General features: G+C 40.5%; 1 protein-coding gene across 2 annotated transcripts in view; it reads left to right on the forward strand.

Moving 5' to 3' along the window:
• The window catches only part of LOC121582745 (collagen alpha-1(XXVII) chain A-like), a 388,342-nt gene that overhangs the window by 91,222 nt on the left and 280,234 nt on the right, over positions 1-16,886 (forward strand). For both annotated transcript variants that reach the window (XM_041898821.2, XM_041898822.2), the window contains exons 6-7: positions 2,077-2,130; positions 2,296-2,349. In XM_041898821.2, coding sequence (XP_041754755.1) covers positions 2,077-2,130; positions 2,296-2,349 — 108 coding nt within the window. The remainder of the gene's footprint in view (positions 1-2,076; positions 2,131-2,295; positions 2,350-16,886) is intronic.

Raw genomic sequence — 16,886 nt, forward strand, 5'->3', positions numbered from 1 at the left:
TGGCTTTACTATTCTTGGGTAGTGGAATGACTTTTAATTCTCTCCAGGCCTGAGGGCACATACTTTCTAGTAGGCATAGATTGAAGATATAGCAAATAGGAGTGGCAATATCGTCCACTATTATCCTCAGTAATTTTCCATCCAAGTTGTCAGACCCCGGTGGCTTTTCATTGTTGATAGTCAACAATATTTTTTTCACCTCTCCCACACTCAATTTACAGAATTCAAAATTACAATGTTTGTCTTTCACAATTTGATCAGTTATACTTGGATGTGTAGTGTCTGCGTTTGTTGCTGGCATGTCATGCCTAAGTTTGCTAATCTTGCCAATGAAAAAATCATTAAAGTAGTTGGCAATATCAGTCCAAAATGTCATTTAAGACGCTCCAAAGCTTTAAAAAATTTTATTTCTGTCATTTATCTTGTTTCATAGTATAGTTAATTCTTTTTTTTATTCAGTTTGGTCACATGATTTCTCAATTTGCAGTACGTTTGCCAATCGTTTGTGCAGCCAGACTTATTTCTGAAAACGCATACCTGTACCTATGTTCGTCCTGTACAACTGCGGTCCTTCCGCGGAGTTATGAAATTCATACTTTTAATGAAAAAAATATAGAATACATCCACCGACATTTTCCTAATTTGTGTTGCTCAACTCAGTGTGAATGCGCTTGTGCCATGTTGATTGCACCGAGCTGTCTGTTTGAACTACTAGCACACAGCTCAGACACCCATGCATACCCCACAAGACATACCACCAGAGGTCTCTTCACTGTCCCCAAGTCCAGAACAGACTATGGGAGGTGCACACTACATAGAGCCATGACTACATGGAACTCTATTTCACATCAAGTTACTCAATCAAGCAGTAAAAATTGTTTTAAAAAACAGATAAAAATACACCTTATGGAACAGCGGGACTGTGAAGCAACACAAACACAAGCACAGACACATGCATACACACACACGATAACATATGCAATATACTCACATGTACACACGGATTTTGTGTTGTAGATATGTGGTAGTAGAGAAGGGGCCATAGGGCACACACTTAATGTGTTGTGAAATCTGTTGTGAATGTATTGTATAACTGCCTTAATTTTGCTGGACCCCAGGAAGAGTTGCTGCTGACTTGGTTAATGGGGATCCATAATAAATACAAATACAAAATATTAGCTTACGTAGTATATCAAAGCTGCTACGTCTCCGGTTGAGCAACACAAATTATCCTCTGTAAACACACCCCTTAGGTGTTACTTGGGGGGTGGCGGGGTGGAGTCAGAGCAGCTCGCTTCGTTAAGCAGGTGTGTTGAGAGAACGTTTCCAAAGTGTTTGATGTGCGGGAGCGCTCCCTGATCGTGCTCTTTCATCACCCCCTAATGAAGCAAAGTTGTAAATCCCAGGAGCTCTTCGGGAAAAATTATTCCACACGCTGAGATACATTTCCGACCTGCGGCTTTGAAGTGTAGAGACCCATTACTGTTCTCTTTACTCCAACAATGAATCCTTGTTTTGTATGGCAGCAAGGCCACTGGGGATAAATCTCACCACAGAGTGATACTGAGACAGTCTGTGGGTGGGGTACCCCTAAAGAGACCGATACAACCATATGGTTTTCCAAGGAGGGGTACCCCTAAAAAGACTGCTACAATCATAAGGTTTCCCATGTGTCCAGAGAGGGGTGCTTTCATTCCTTCCACTCTGGTCACTTGCTGTTTGAGCAGGTAGTTGCTAACGTCTCATGACAATCATATTGATAGATGATTAATTGATTAGGCCTCAAAAGCTGTCAAAAATTAGGTCATGAATATAGCCTTCCCCTGTGTAAAGAGAGGTGTTTTTCCACCCTATGGTCCCACATCATGATACCTTATATCAAACCCAATTTATAGTATCCAGGTAAATGCAGTGTAGTCACAGTATAGGTACACATTGCGGTTATGCATAACGTTTATCTATGTATGGCAAAATAGGTCCAAATAACCAAGTATCACTGTTAGGTAGTTGTATGTGTCAGTGTGAATAAAACATTTTTTCTCACTAATTGGTCCTGTTTCTCTATGTTTTTCTCAGGGGAGGAAAGGAGATCCTGGTATCTCATCTGGAACAGCAGCTAAAGGAGAGAAGGTAATGCCCACCCCTCCCCCCACCCTTATCCTAATTCCACCTTGACCAGTTCCTTGACCAGCAACCTGTATATTTATAAAGTACAATAAAGTCGTATTCTATTCTAGTTGAATTTAGCTTGTGTATTGAGATTATATGTCATGTATTTGTTTGACTGTCTTCCAGGGAGACGCAGGCATTCTTGGCCCAGTTGGACTAATCGGCCAGGCTGGTCGAGAGGTAAGAGAGACAGACACTCACCTATTGTTTGCTTTTTACCTCATTGCCTCTCATCCTCTACTACTTTCTCATCAGAAAGCCTATATAACTGGAGTCTCCTGTTGTGAGCTGGAATAGGTAAAAACACAGACCTATGTGTGTGTTCTCCTGAGTCCCTCTCTATGTTAAGACGGGAGCTGCAATGTGGCCCAGACACACAGGCACACAAGCACGCACGCACATGCGTGCACACACACACACATCTAGTACTACAAATGCATACAAACACATGTTTGGACCAAGAAAGAATCTCTGCACAATGTGTGTGAGGTCATAACATGAGTCAGCCAAATATGCTAGAACATGACCGTTAAAAAAATGAGTAAGTAAAGACAGTTCAGTCTCTCTCTCTCTCTCTCTCTCTCTCTCTCTCTCTCTCTCTCTCTCTCTCTCTCTCTCTCTCTCTCTCTCTCTCTCTCTCTCTCTCTCTCTCTCTCTCTCTCTCTCTCTCTCTCCTCATACTTCGTTGCTCTATAATATAGTCACCTGTGTGTGTGTTTCCCACCCCCTCTCTTTTTCTCTGTCACTTTGCCAGAGGTTCTGATGTGCTCACCACTTCTACCATCTGTGTCAGCTGGGTCGGCTCCAGGGGGCCCCAGTTTTGGTGGGAAGGAAAGAGAGGGAGGGAGGGAGGGAAAACAATCATACTGTAAGCAGGAGGAGTGGGGCTCAGGGTGGAGGTGGGGACATACTGTTGTAAGTCACTTGTGTCATAATAAGCAGGAAAGGCTTGACTGGGGTGATTCATACTTCTAGGAAATTGAATTCGGAACTTGGACAGAGGTTCTGTTGGATTGGATTCGTGTGTGTGTGTGTGTGTGTGTGTGTGTGTGTGTGTGTGTGTGTGTGTGTGTGAGAGAGAGAGAGAGAGAAGGGGGTTTCCTGTGTATAAGGAAGCCTCTTCTCTGATGACAATGTAAACTACAACCTTGTCCTCATAGAGAGGACAAATTATGAGTTTAGCAGATTAATGAATTTGGTATGATACAGGCACACGTTGCCAAGGAATAATACATCAGACATACACTACACGTCAAAAGTTTTAGAACACCTACTCATTCAAGGGTTTTTCTTCATTTTTACTATTTACTACATTGTAGAATAGGTGAAGACATCAAAACTATGCAATAACACAAAAGGAATCATGTAGTAACCAAAAAAGTGTTAAACAAATCAAAATATATGATATATTTGAGATTCTTCAAATAGCCACCCTTTGCCTTGATGACAGCTTTGCACACTCTTGGCATTCTCTCAACCCGCTTCACCTGGAATGCTTTTCCAACAGTCTTGAAGGAGTTCCCACATATGCTGAGAACTTGTTGGCTGCTTTTCCTTCACTCTGCCGTCCTATTCATCCCAAACTATCTCAATTTGGTTCAGGTCGGGGGATTGTGGAGGTCAGGTCATCTGATGCAGCACTCCATCACTCTCCTTCTTGGTAAAATAGCACTTACACAGCCTGGACGTGTGTTGGGTCATTGTCCTGTTGAAAAACAAATAATAGTCTCGCTAAGCCCAAACCAGATGGGATGGCGTATCGCTGCAGAATGCTGTGGTAGCCATGCTGGTTAAGTGTGCCTTGAATTCTAAACAGTGTCACCAGCAAAGCACCCCCACACCATAACACCTCCTCCTCCATACTTTACGGTGGGAACTACACATGCGGAGATAATTCGTTCACGCACACCGCGTCTCACAAAGACACGCCGGTTGGAACCAAAAATCTCCAATTTGGACTCCAGACCAAAGGACAAATTTACACCGGTCTATTGTCCATTGTTTGTGTTTCTTGGCCCAAGCAGGTCTCTTCTTATTATTGTTGTCCTTTAGTAGTGGTTTCTTTGCAGCAATTCGACCTTGAAGGCCTTATTCACTCAGTCTCCTCTGAACAGTTGATGTTGAGATGTGTCTGTTACTTGAACTCTGTGAATCATTTATTTGGGCTGCAATATCTGAGGCTGGTAAATCTAATGAACTTATCCTCTGCAGCAGAGGTAACTCTGGGTCTTCCATTCCTGTGGCGGTCCTCAGGATAGCCAGTTTCATCATAGCGCTTGATGGTTTTTGCGACTGCACTTGAAGAATCTTTCAAAGTTCTTGAAATGCTTCGTATTGACTACCTTCATGTCTTAATGTAATGATGGACTGTCGTTTCTCTTTGCTTATTTCAGCTGTTCTTGCCATAATATGGACTTGGTCTTTTACCAAATAGGGCTATCTCCTGTATACCCCCCTACCTTGTCACAACAGAACTGATTGGCTCAAACACATTAAGAAGGAAAGAAATTCCACAAATTAAATTTTAAGAAGGCACACCTGTTAATTGAAATGCATTCCCGGTGACTACCTCATGAAGCTGGTTGAGAGAATGCCAAGAGTGTGCAAAGCTGTCATCAAGGCAAAGGGTGGCTATTTGAAGAATCTAAAATATAAAATATATTTTGATTTGTTTAACACTTTTTTGGTTACTACATGATTCCATATGTGTTATTTCATAGTTTGATGTCTTCACTATTATGCTACAATGTAGAAAATAGTAAAAACTAAGAAAAACCCTTGAATGAGTAGGTGTGTCAAAACGTTTGACTGGTAGTGTATGTCTGTCATTGAAATATACCACTTTCTAACTTTACCCAATAGAAACAGACCATGCTAGGTACACAATGGAAATAAACCCCCCCTACACACACACACAGACACACACATACGCATACAAAATTGGGATCATTTTCCCCCCCACAAAATACAAATCGCAGTGCAGTTATCACAAAACATTATTTTCCTTGTTATAGCCTAAGTAGATGACAGGCTATAAATGTCTGGGGAAAGTTGTGTAATTTATATAAAACCAGAGAGGATTAAGCCAACTTTAGGCTATTTTGGTGAATTTGCAAGGCATGCAAGACCAATTACCAAGACAAATGTACACCAATCCACGGAGATTTAACAGTTTTTACAGTCAATTTCTTAATTCTTATTAGTAACTGGGATAAGCAATTTCATAAATGTGTCAAGTGCAGCGTCTGGTTGCTCCTCATTACACACCACAGACCAACAAATATTCTTTACATCAACAACATATGAATCGTATTTTATGACCTATACACTATATTAGGCACAGCTTTAGGAACTTTGGTTTACCTAGATATGGCTGCTATATTGTGATCACTACATCCGATGGATTTGGATACTGCTTTAAAGCAAATTTCTGCAGCAATAGTAAAGATGTGATCAATACATGTTGATGACTTCATTCCTGTGCTGTTTGTAACTACCCTGGTAGGTTGACTGATAACCTGAACCAGGTTGCAGGCACTAGTTACAGTTTGAAGCTTTCTCTTGAGTGGGCAGCTTGATGAAAGCCAGTCAATATTTAAATCACCCAGAAAATATACCTCTCTGTTGATATCACATACATTATCAAGCATTTCACACACGTTATCCAGAGACTGACTGTTAGCACTTGGTGGTCTATAGCAACTTCCCACCAGAATGGGCTTTAGGTGAGGCAGACGAACCTGTAGCCATATTACTTCAACAGTATTTACCATGAGATCCTCTCTAAGCTTAACAGGAATGTGGTTCTGAATATAAAACGGCAACACTTACACCTTTGGCATTTCTGTCTTTTCTGTAGATGTTATAACCATGTATTGCTACCACTGTATCATCAAAGCTATTATCTAAGTGAGTTTCAGAGATTGTCAGGATATGAATGTAATCTGTTACTAGCAAATTATTGATTTCATGAACCTTGTTTCTTAAGCTACATATGTTAATGTGGGCAATTTTTTGCACTTTTCTGGGATGCTTGATTGATTTCATTGCTTTACTGGGAAGCTTAGCAGAAGTGGACATACTTATGTTATTTACGTTAGGGCAGGGTGAGCTGCACACAGTGACCTTCCTACTAGGGCACACACCCTCAGTGCTAACAGTATACCTCTGGTCCATAGGTACATGATTACTGCATACAAAAGCTGTGGGATCAGCAGAGGCATTCAGGGCAGTTAGAGGGACATACATTAGGTTACTTACATATATATATATATTTGTCACATACACGTGTTTAGCAGGTGTAGCGAAATGCTTGTGCTTCTAGCTCCGACAGTGCAGTAATATCTAGCAAGTAATATCTAACCATTTCACAACATATACATAAAACACACAAAACTGGGACCCAGAGAATGAGAAACACACACCTCCGCCTTTCTGCTTCCCGGAGAGATATTTATTCCTATCTGCGCGTTGAACTGAGAACCCCTCTGGCTGGACCCACAGAATATCTCAAGAGAGCCATGTTTCCATGAAACAGAGTATGTTACAGGCCTTGATGTCTCTCTGGAAAGAAATCCTTGCTCGTAGTTCATCGACCTTGTTAACCAAAGATTGAACATTTGCGAGTAATATACTCGGAAGCGGTGGGTGGTGTGCGCGCCTCCTAAGTCGGACCAGCAGGCCGCTCCGAGTGCCTCTCCGCCGCCGGCGATGTTTTGGGTCTTCCAACGCCCCTGGGATAATGTGCACTTGCTGAAGCATTATGACAACTCAGCGACACAATGGTAGGGATTAACTGAGCTGGGCTTCAGTCATTGATAAGTCATTGTCTCAACGCAGCCTTATAATGCTGTGAAAGGATACAGTAACCCAAATGATTTGGGTGGATCCCATCCTCCTGATAAAATGAGCTTTGTTTCCAGAATGTATTCAAATTGTCAATAAATATTACACCCACAGAGCTGCAATAGTCTCGTAGACATTTATGGAGGGATAAACGTCTGCTGAAACGTTCAATGCCACGATCTAGGGAGATATTATGGGGCGTTTGTTGGTGTCAAGCAGTAAACCAATCAGTTCTTTAAAATTAATCTTCAGCTGTTCTGAGCTGCCCTTCATAATGTCATTGAATCCCACATTAACTTTTATAGACTCAATTTCCTGATGCTGGTTTCAAATGGTTGGGAGCAGCTAATTGATGTCCTGTACTCGTGCTCCTGGATAGCACAAAGTTTATGCTCCAGGGAATGAGACATTTCTCACGATTGAACTGCCCAATACAACGGCCAGAGAAAGAAATTGAGAAATCCGCCCATTCCTACCTCTCACACAATTTGGTGAACCATTCACGGGCCCACAACAAGCAGGAAAGCGTACGCCCGCTGCTCCCGACAATAGGTCCAGACAGCAGGCAGTGCCCCTTATTGCAAATAGGATGCATGTTTTGGAATATGTTTTATTCTGTACAGGCTTCCTTCTTTTCACAGTGTCATATACAGTGCATTCGGAAAGTATTCAGACCCCTTCCCTTTTTCCACATTTTGTTACATTAGAGCCTTATTCTAAAATGGATTAAATAAAAAAAATTCCTCATCAATCTACACACAATACTCCATAATGACAATGCAAAAATAGGTTTATAGAATTGTTTGCACATGTATTAAAAACCTAAAACAGAAATACGTTATTTACATAAGTATTCAGACCCTTTGCTATGAGACTCGAAATTAAGCTCAGGTGCATCCTGTTTCCATTGATCATCCTTGAGATGTTTCTACAACTTGATTGGAGTCCACCTGTGGTAAATTAAACTGATTGGACATTATTTGGAAAGGCACACATCTGTCTATATAAGGTCCCACTGTTGACAGTGCATGTCAGAGCAAAAACCAAGCCATGAGGTAGTGTCTGTAGAGCACCGAGTCAGGATTGTGTCGAGGTACAGATCTGGGTAAGGGTACCAAAACATTTCTGCAGCATTAAAGGTCCCCAAGAACACAGTAGGCTCCATCATTCTTAAATGGAAGAAGTTTGGAACCACCAAGACTCTTCCTAGAGCTGGTCGCCTGGCCAAACTGAGCAATCGTTTGAGAAGGGCCTTGGTCAGGGAGGTGACCAAGAACCCGATGGTCACTCTGACAGAGCTCCAGAGTTCCTCTGTGGAGATGGGAGAACCTTCCAGAAGGACAGCCATCTCTGCAGTTCTCCACCAATCAGGCCTTTATGGTAGAGTGGCCAGACGGAAGCCACTCCTCAGTAAAAGGCACATGACCTATATATATACATCAGGAGCCCACAGTATGTGGGCTCCCGAGTGGCGCAGCGGTCTAAGGCACTGCATCTCAGTGCTTGAGGCGTCACTACAGACCCCCTGGTTCGATGCCAGGCTGTATCACAACCGGCCGTGATTGGGAGTCCCATAGGGCGGCGCACAATTGGCCCAGCGTCGTCCGGGTTTGGCCGCTGTAGGCCGTCATTGTAAATAAGAATTTGTTCTTAACTGACTTGCCTAGTTAAATAAAGGTAAAATAAAAAAATACATAAATATTTCCCTTTATACTTTCCAACCCCACCATCCTTTCCCTAATTGGAGTAAACTAGTGAACAACAATGCTTAGGCCTCTACTTCATGCTTATATATACTATATACATTTTAAGAACACAGTCAATAATTATATATATTTTTTTTACTCCTGAACTTCCTCCGATCATTCTCATGATGTCCATCTGGTATGCTTCTATATGCCATATCTTTCTAACTGTGCTCTTTCACAAAAGCTCACAATATATAACCTATATACTTATTATGGACACAGCATGTCTTACACTAGTTATCTTGTTGTTATTAGTTGTTGTTATTAGTCCCATCCTTCAGCAACATTCAACACCTCCCATCTATCTCTTAATACCATCCATATTGGATTTCTATTTGCCATATATTTTTCAACTGTACTGTGATGTTTTACAAAAGTTCTGAAGCTTTCTATTCTCATTGTTTCTACAGTCTGTGAATTGAAAATAAACATTTTTGCTAAAAGTATTATTATATTATTGATCGATTGACTATGACTTTTCAGATCACCCAGTAGTGCTATCTGCAGGGTCAGCTCTATGCAAATATTGCAATCCTTCAGCCATTCCTGGACCTGTGTCCGGAAACAAGCTACAAATGGACAGTACCAAAACAAATGATCTAATGATTCTGTCTCTTCACAGCCAAATCTGCAGAGCTGGGAAGATTGTATCCCCCATACAAATAACATTCTATTGGTAGCAAGAATTTGATAAAATAATTTAAATTCAAAAATCTCTTCCCAACTATTTTGCAATCTATATGGGACGGCTGTCAATCTTTTGGTCCTTAAATGAAACTGGTAAACTTTTTTATCTATCACAATTTTCTTAAACCAATTATGTTCTTTAATGCAAGGCCGACAGACAAGTTCCTTACTTTTTCCTACTTCCACTTTCCTCTTCCATTTTTGCGGTAATGCTGCAATTATTTGGTTGTAATTTTGGGTAGAGCAGACATTTCCATATGTTTTTGTTAGCTGCATGTGCGACATAACTCCACCATTCCTACCAATAATATCATTTACGAAGATTATACCTTTTTTAAACATTTTCTCAAAAAATAACGTTTTTTATCAATTAGTATATTTGAGTTTAACCACAATATTTGTTGCAATATTTATTCTGTCATATCTGGGGGATTAAATTGAAATTGCAACCAACTTTCTATGGCTTGTTTTAGAAATAGTGATATTTGGGAGATTATTTCCTTTTAAAATACCTGAAAGTGAGGGGTTGTAATCTGAATAAAGGGAAAAAGTCCCTTCTTGAACATTGGGTGAGACAATCTTACTAGTTTGCTAGAGAACCAGTTTGGATTTAAGTATAATTTTTGTATGACTGAAGCTTTTAGTGATAGGTCTAATGCTTTAATATTTAATAATTTCTGTCCTCCTAATTCATATCATTATATAAATAGACCCGTTTTGTCTGGCTTGCCGTTCCAAATAAAATGGAATATTTCTTTTCTCATATAATTTAGAAAACTGTTCGCTAGGCGTAGGCAAGACAAATAGGTAAACAAATAGGTAAACTGGGATAATACTAAAGAGTTAATCAGGGTGATTTTTCCACAAATTGACAGGTATTTACCTTTCCATGGTAGCAAGATCTTATCTATTTTTGCTAACTTTCTATAAATTTTTTGGGGAGTGAGATCATTTATTTCATTTGGGAAATGTATTCAGAGTATATCCACATCACCATCAGACCATTTTATTGGTGAACTACATGGTAATGTAAATATTGTATTTTTTAGTGATCCAATACGTAATATAGTACATTGATCATAATTTGGTTGTAATCCAGAAAGGTTAGAAAATGTATCTAGATACCCTATGAGGCTGTGGAGGGATTCAAGTTGTGGATTCAAAAGAAAACATGAATCATCAGCGTACAATGACACCTTTTTTTTAAGCCCTGGATTTCTAATCCCTTGATATTATTGTTGGATCTGATTTTAATAGCTAACATCTCGATGACAATAATAAATAGATATGCCGATAGTGGACAACCTTGTTTCACTCCTCTTGACAGTTTAAAACTTTCTGAGAAATAGACATTATTTACTATTTTACACCTAGGGTTACTATACATGATTTTAACCCAATTTATAAGAGATTGTCCAAAATTGAAATGCTCCAGGCATTTATATATAAACCCCAGTCGTACTTTATCAAATGCCTTTTCGAAGTTTGCTATGAATAGTAGGCCTGGTTTCCCAGATTTTTCATAGTGTTCTATTGTTTCCAGTACTTGCCTTATATTATCTCCAATGTATCGCCCATGTAAAAAAACCTGTCTGATTAGAATGAATAATGTCCGACAATACCTTTTTAATTCTATGCGCTATACATTTTGCTAGAATTCTTGCATCACAAAACTGAAGTGTAAGGGGCCACCAATTTTTTTAATGGACTGGATCTTTATATTTTCCACTATCCTGTTTCAGTAATAATTAAATCAGACCTTCTTCTTGAGTGTCTTATAATCTCCATTTACATAGGAGTGTTTAAAACATGCTAATTACGGTCCTCTGAGTATATCAAAAAAGGTTTGGTATACCTCGACTGGTATGTGATCCAACCCTGGAGTTTTCCCGGACTTAAAGTCTTTAATTGCATCCAGAAGTTCCTCCTCTGTAATTTCACCTTCACATGAGTCTTTCTGTATGGCTTTTAATTTTACATTATCAATCTTTAAGTCATACCACATATTCTCAATTGGATTGAGGTCTGGGCTTTGACTAGGCCATTCCAAGACATTTAAATGTTTCCCCTTAAACCACTCAAATGTTGCTTTAGCAGTATGCTTAGGGTCATTGTCCTGCTGGAAGGTGAACCTCCATCCCAGTCTCAAATCTCTGGAAGACTGAAACAAGAATTTCCCTGTATTTAGCTCCATCCATCATTCCTTCAATTCTGACCAGTTTCCCAGTCCCTGCCGATGAAAAACATCCCCACAGCATGATGCTGCCACCACCATGCTTCACTGTGGGGATGGTGTTCTCGGGGTGATGAGAGGTGTTGGGTTTGCGCCAGACATAGTGTTTTCCTTGCTGGCCAAAAAGCTAAATTTTAGTCTCATCTGACCAGAGTCAGATCCTCAAAAGGTTCTACAGCTGCACCATCGAGAGCATCCTGACTGGTTGCATCACTGCATGGTATGGCAACTGCTCAGCCTCCGACCGCAAGGCACTACAGAGGGTAGTGCGTACGGCCCAGTACATCACTGGGGCCAAGCTTCCTGCCAGGACCTCTATACCAGACGGTGTCAGAGGAAGGCCATAAAAATTGTCAAAGACACCAGCCACCCTAGTCGTAGACTGTTCTTTCTGCTACCGCACGGCAAGCGGTACCGGAGCGCCAAGTCTAGGTCCAAGAGGCTTCTAAACAGCTTCTACCCCCAAGCCAAAAGACTCCTGAACATCTAATCAAATGGCTACCCAGATCCAGTTTGTTAGGAGAGACTATTTCCGTATGTGAGCATGGATACTGTGGTGTCCTGTGTTTTGTGTACTCACTAAGTTGCTGGTTACTCTGTTTGGTAACTTTGTTAGAGACTATTTCCGTATTTGAGTATGGATACTGTGGTGTTTTGTTTACTCACTAAGTTGCTGGTTACTCTGTTTGGTAATTTTGTTAGAGACTATTTCCGTATGTGAGTATGGATACTGTGGTGTCCTGTGTTTTGTTTACTCACTAAGTTGCTGGTTACTCTGTTTGGTAATTTTGTTAGAGACTATTTCCGTATTTGAGTATGGATACTGTGGTGTCCTGTGTTTTGTGTACTCACTCATTTGCTGGTTACTCTGTTTGGTAACTTTGTGTGTTTCTGGGAAAAGGGGAATTTAAGCAAGTTGCCCTTGGGCGTACATTACCCATAGGAAGAAAACAGTCTAAAAACACTAGTTAGACCTGAGCGGACCACCCACTGTATTTTTGTATGATTAGCGGTTCTTGAGTCAGGCAAGATCAGTTTAGGTTTTTTTTACACTATTGTTTCATTTCTTGGGTCCTGCTCAGCCCTTTTTCCCAAACCTTTACCGTGTGTTCAAAAATAAACCTTTTATGTTTGACGGTAGTTTATGGTTGTCGTGTAGTTTTTGTTCTCACTGTTCCATGTCACGCTTATAATTTGCATGAATTATGTTACGGGTCTCATGTCCATCCACCCTAGACATTTAAAGCCACGGGGTTCGTAACATTTATTTTTACTGCTGCTCTTTAATTATTTGTTATTTTTATTTCGTATTTTATATTGTATTTATTTGATTTTTTTTGGCTATTTTTCTTAAAACCGCATTGTTGGTTAAGGGCTTGTAAGTAAGCATTTCACTGTAAGGTCTACACCTGTTGTATTCGGTACATGTGACAAATAAAATCTGATTTGAATGATACTGTGAAATTATGAAAATGCCGTTTTAGTGTAAGAACTCTCTTATTGATCAATTAACTCAAACTGTTTTCCAGGTGGTATTTTCAAACAGTTCTTACACTAAAAGGGCATTTTCATAATTTTTACAGTATCATTCCAATGTCATAGTGTTGAAATGTCATATAAAACACAGGGAAATCACATTTTTGACTGTGCGGGACCCTTAACCATTTGTTGGAAAATGCTAAACTGACCCAAGATCAACGTATAAGCCTATAGGTGGGGAAATTCCACCTATCAGAGGGCAACATATAGCTACTACCATGTTACTCATATCGGTCCAATTCTTTGAGATCTACATGAGGTGCCCATGGTGTAGAGGCTAAAGGTTGTTTCTGAACAACTCTGTAAAACTCTGTGAAAATATGCATACCATAAAGAGTGGGCCACCAACTAAACACATAAACAATGGGGCAAATGCATTCTATGAAACTTTCACATACAGTGCTTGATTTCTATGATATATCAGTATGTGCTAAGGTAATTTCATTAGATAATTTATGCATTAGTGATGATGTTTGTTAGATGTTGAAAGAATGTCTGACATCAAGAATGCTTTTGCAGTGTGGGCTCTACAGTGGTGGTTAACAGGATGTTGGGATGTTTGTAACCGTAGCTCAGGGCTGTGCTATAGAAAAACTGGACAACAGGAGTATTTTCTTTCTTTCCCCTCTGTTTTTTTCCCCCTCCTCCTCCTCCTCTGTCCTTGGCTGTGATATGGGGGTGGGGGGTGTTTGGGGGAGCATTGACTACAACAGGAAAGCATTTATATCCTAAATGTACAGCGTTTCTTGCACTGACTCTACGCACCATTTTTCAGTTAACATGGCCAGTGGAAATGTCGAATCCCGGTACAAAGGGGCCATATTTATTCCTTGGGTTGTTATTTGTGTTATTGGTTTTCACATGCATATTTAACTCTGTATAAAACATATAAAAATGTTTGTCATGTCCAGGCTGAGGCAGACGTTTGCGTGCTCAAATCAAAGTTTAGCAGATGTTACACAGTATACAGTTTAGCAGATGTTATAGCGGGTGCAGCGAAATGCTTGTGTCACTAGCTCCTAATAATGCACAAAAAATGCCAAACAAGTACACAGATAATAATCAAAAACAAGAAATCATGAATCCACGATTTCAGCCGATATAAGGTTTGCACCTGTTCCATAGCATGGGGCTTGTGAAAGCGGTCTTTTATTACACGTGAGATGATCCGGACAAGAAAATTGTCAGTAAAATCCCAACCGTTTGAGCTACAAACTACACAGAACAAAAATATAAACTCAACATGTAAAGTGTTGGTCACATGTTTCATGAGCTGAAATAAACACTGTGCTGGGGACAATAAAAGGCAACTTTAAAATGTGCAGTTTTGTCAGACAACACAATGCCACATATGTCACCTTCCATAGGGCAGCAGGTAGCCTAGCGTTTAAGAGCATTGGGCCAATGGCTTCCCAGGCCCACCCAAGGCTGCACCCCTGCCTAGTCATTAGAAATCCATAGTTTAGGGACTAATGAATTTATTTAAATTGACTGATTTCCTTATATGAACTGTAACTCAGTAAAGTCTTTGAAATGGTTGCATGTTGCGTTTATGTTTTTGTTCAGTATACCACCATAGAAAGATGAGACTCAATGGGCCTCAGGATGTCGTCACGGTATCTCTGTGCATTCAAATTTCCCATTGATAAAATGCAATTGTGTTCGTTGTCCATAACTTATGCCTGCCCATACCATAACCCCACCGCCACCATGGGGCACTCTGTTCACAACGTTGACATCAGCAAACCGCTCACCCACACGACGCCATACACGCTGTCTGCCATATGTCCATACAGTTGAAACCGGGATTAATCCGTGAAGAGCACACTTCTCCAGTGGCCATCGAAGGTGAGCATTTGCCCACTGAAGTCGGCTACGAAGCCGAACTGCAGTCAGGTCGAGACCCTCGTGAGGACAAGGAGCATGCAGATGAGCTTCCGGGAGGTTTCTGACAGTTTGTGCAGAAATTATTCAGTTGTGCAAACCCACAGTTTCATCAGCTGTCCGGGTGGCTGGTCTCAGACGATCCCGCAGGTGAAGAAGCCGGATGTGGAGGTCCTGGGCTGGCGTGGTTACACGTGGTCTGCGGTTGTGAGGCCGGTTGGACGTATTGCCAAATTCTCTTAAATGACGTTGGAGACGGCTTATGGTAGAGAAATTAACATTAAATTCTCTGGCAACAGCATGTAGTGACGCCTCTAGCGCTGCGATGTAGTGCCTTAGACCGCTGCGCCACTCGGGAGGCCCACAAATGTGTTTTTTAATGTGTTTCTATTGGCTATAGCAGTAAAGGCCAAATTCAGTGCTTCATCAAATATCTTTTTTTTCTTCTTTTTTTTATGCCTACAGGGGCCGTAAAATAACAAATCTACATGTCATTCTTAGTATATAGTTAGCACTTTGCCACATTTGTTGCAGTTTTACTTTAGTCCCTTATTGCAAACAGGTTGCATGTTTTGGAATATTTGTATTCTGTACAGGCTTCCTTCTTTTCACTCTGACATTTAGGTTAGTATTGTGTAGTAACTACAATGTTGATCCATCCTCAGTTTTCTCATATCACAGCCATTAAACACTGTAAATGTTTTAAAGTCACCATTGGCCTCAGTGAAATTCCTGAGCAGTTTCCTTCCTCTTCAGCAACTAAGTTAGGAAGGACACCTGTATCTTTGTAGTGACTTGGTGTATTGATACACCATCTAAAGTGTAATGAATAACTTCACCATGCACAAAGGGATATTCAATGTCCGCTTTTTTTCTTTTTACCCATCTACCAATAGGTGCCCTTCTTTGCGAGGCATTGGAAAACCTCCCTATTTTTTGTGGTTGAATCTGAGTTTGAAATTCACTGCTCAATTGAGGGACCTTACAGATAATTGTATGTGTGGGGTACAGAGATGAGGTAGTCATTCAAAAATCACGTTTAACACTATTATTGCACACAGAGTGAGTCCATGCAATTTATTATGTGACGTGTTAAGCACATTTCTACTCCTGAACTTATTTAGGCTTGCCATAACAAAGGAATTGAATACTTATTGACAAAAAAAATCTAAAAACATAATTATGGGGTATTGTGTGTAGGCCAGTGACACAACATCTCAATTTAATACATTTTAAATTCAAGCTGTAACACAACAAAATGTGGAAAAATGACTGCACCGTATTGAGGGGAGGATGGAAGGGGCCATGTATCGCGAGATCTTGGCCAACAACCTCCTTCCCTCAGTAAGAGCATTGAATATGGGTCGTGGCTGGGTCTTCCAGCATGACAACGACCCGAAACACACAGCCAGGGCAACTAAGGAGTGGCTCCGTAAGAAGCATCTCAAGGTCCTGGAGTGGCCTAGCCAGTCTCCAGACCTGAACCCAATAGAAAATCTTTGGAGGGAGCTGAAAGTCCCGATTGCCCAGCGACAGCCCCGAAACCTGAAGGAAAAATCCCTGCTGCAGTGTGTGCAAACCTGGTCAAGACCTACAGGATACGTATGATCTCTGTAATTGCAAACAAAGGTTTCTGTACCAAATATTAAGTTATGATTTTCTGATGTATCAAATACTTATGTCATGCAATAAAATGCAAATTAATTACTTAAAAATCCAATGTGATTTTCTGGATTTTTGTTTTAGATTCCGTCTCTCACAGTTGAAGTCCGCGGTCAAAC

Source organism: Coregonus clupeaformis, chromosome 15, assembly GCF_020615455.1.
Source record: "Coregonus clupeaformis isolate EN_2021a chromosome 15, ASM2061545v1, whole genome shotgun sequence".
Taxonomy (NCBI): domain Eukaryota; kingdom Metazoa; phylum Chordata; class Actinopteri; order Salmoniformes; family Salmonidae; genus Coregonus; species Coregonus clupeaformis.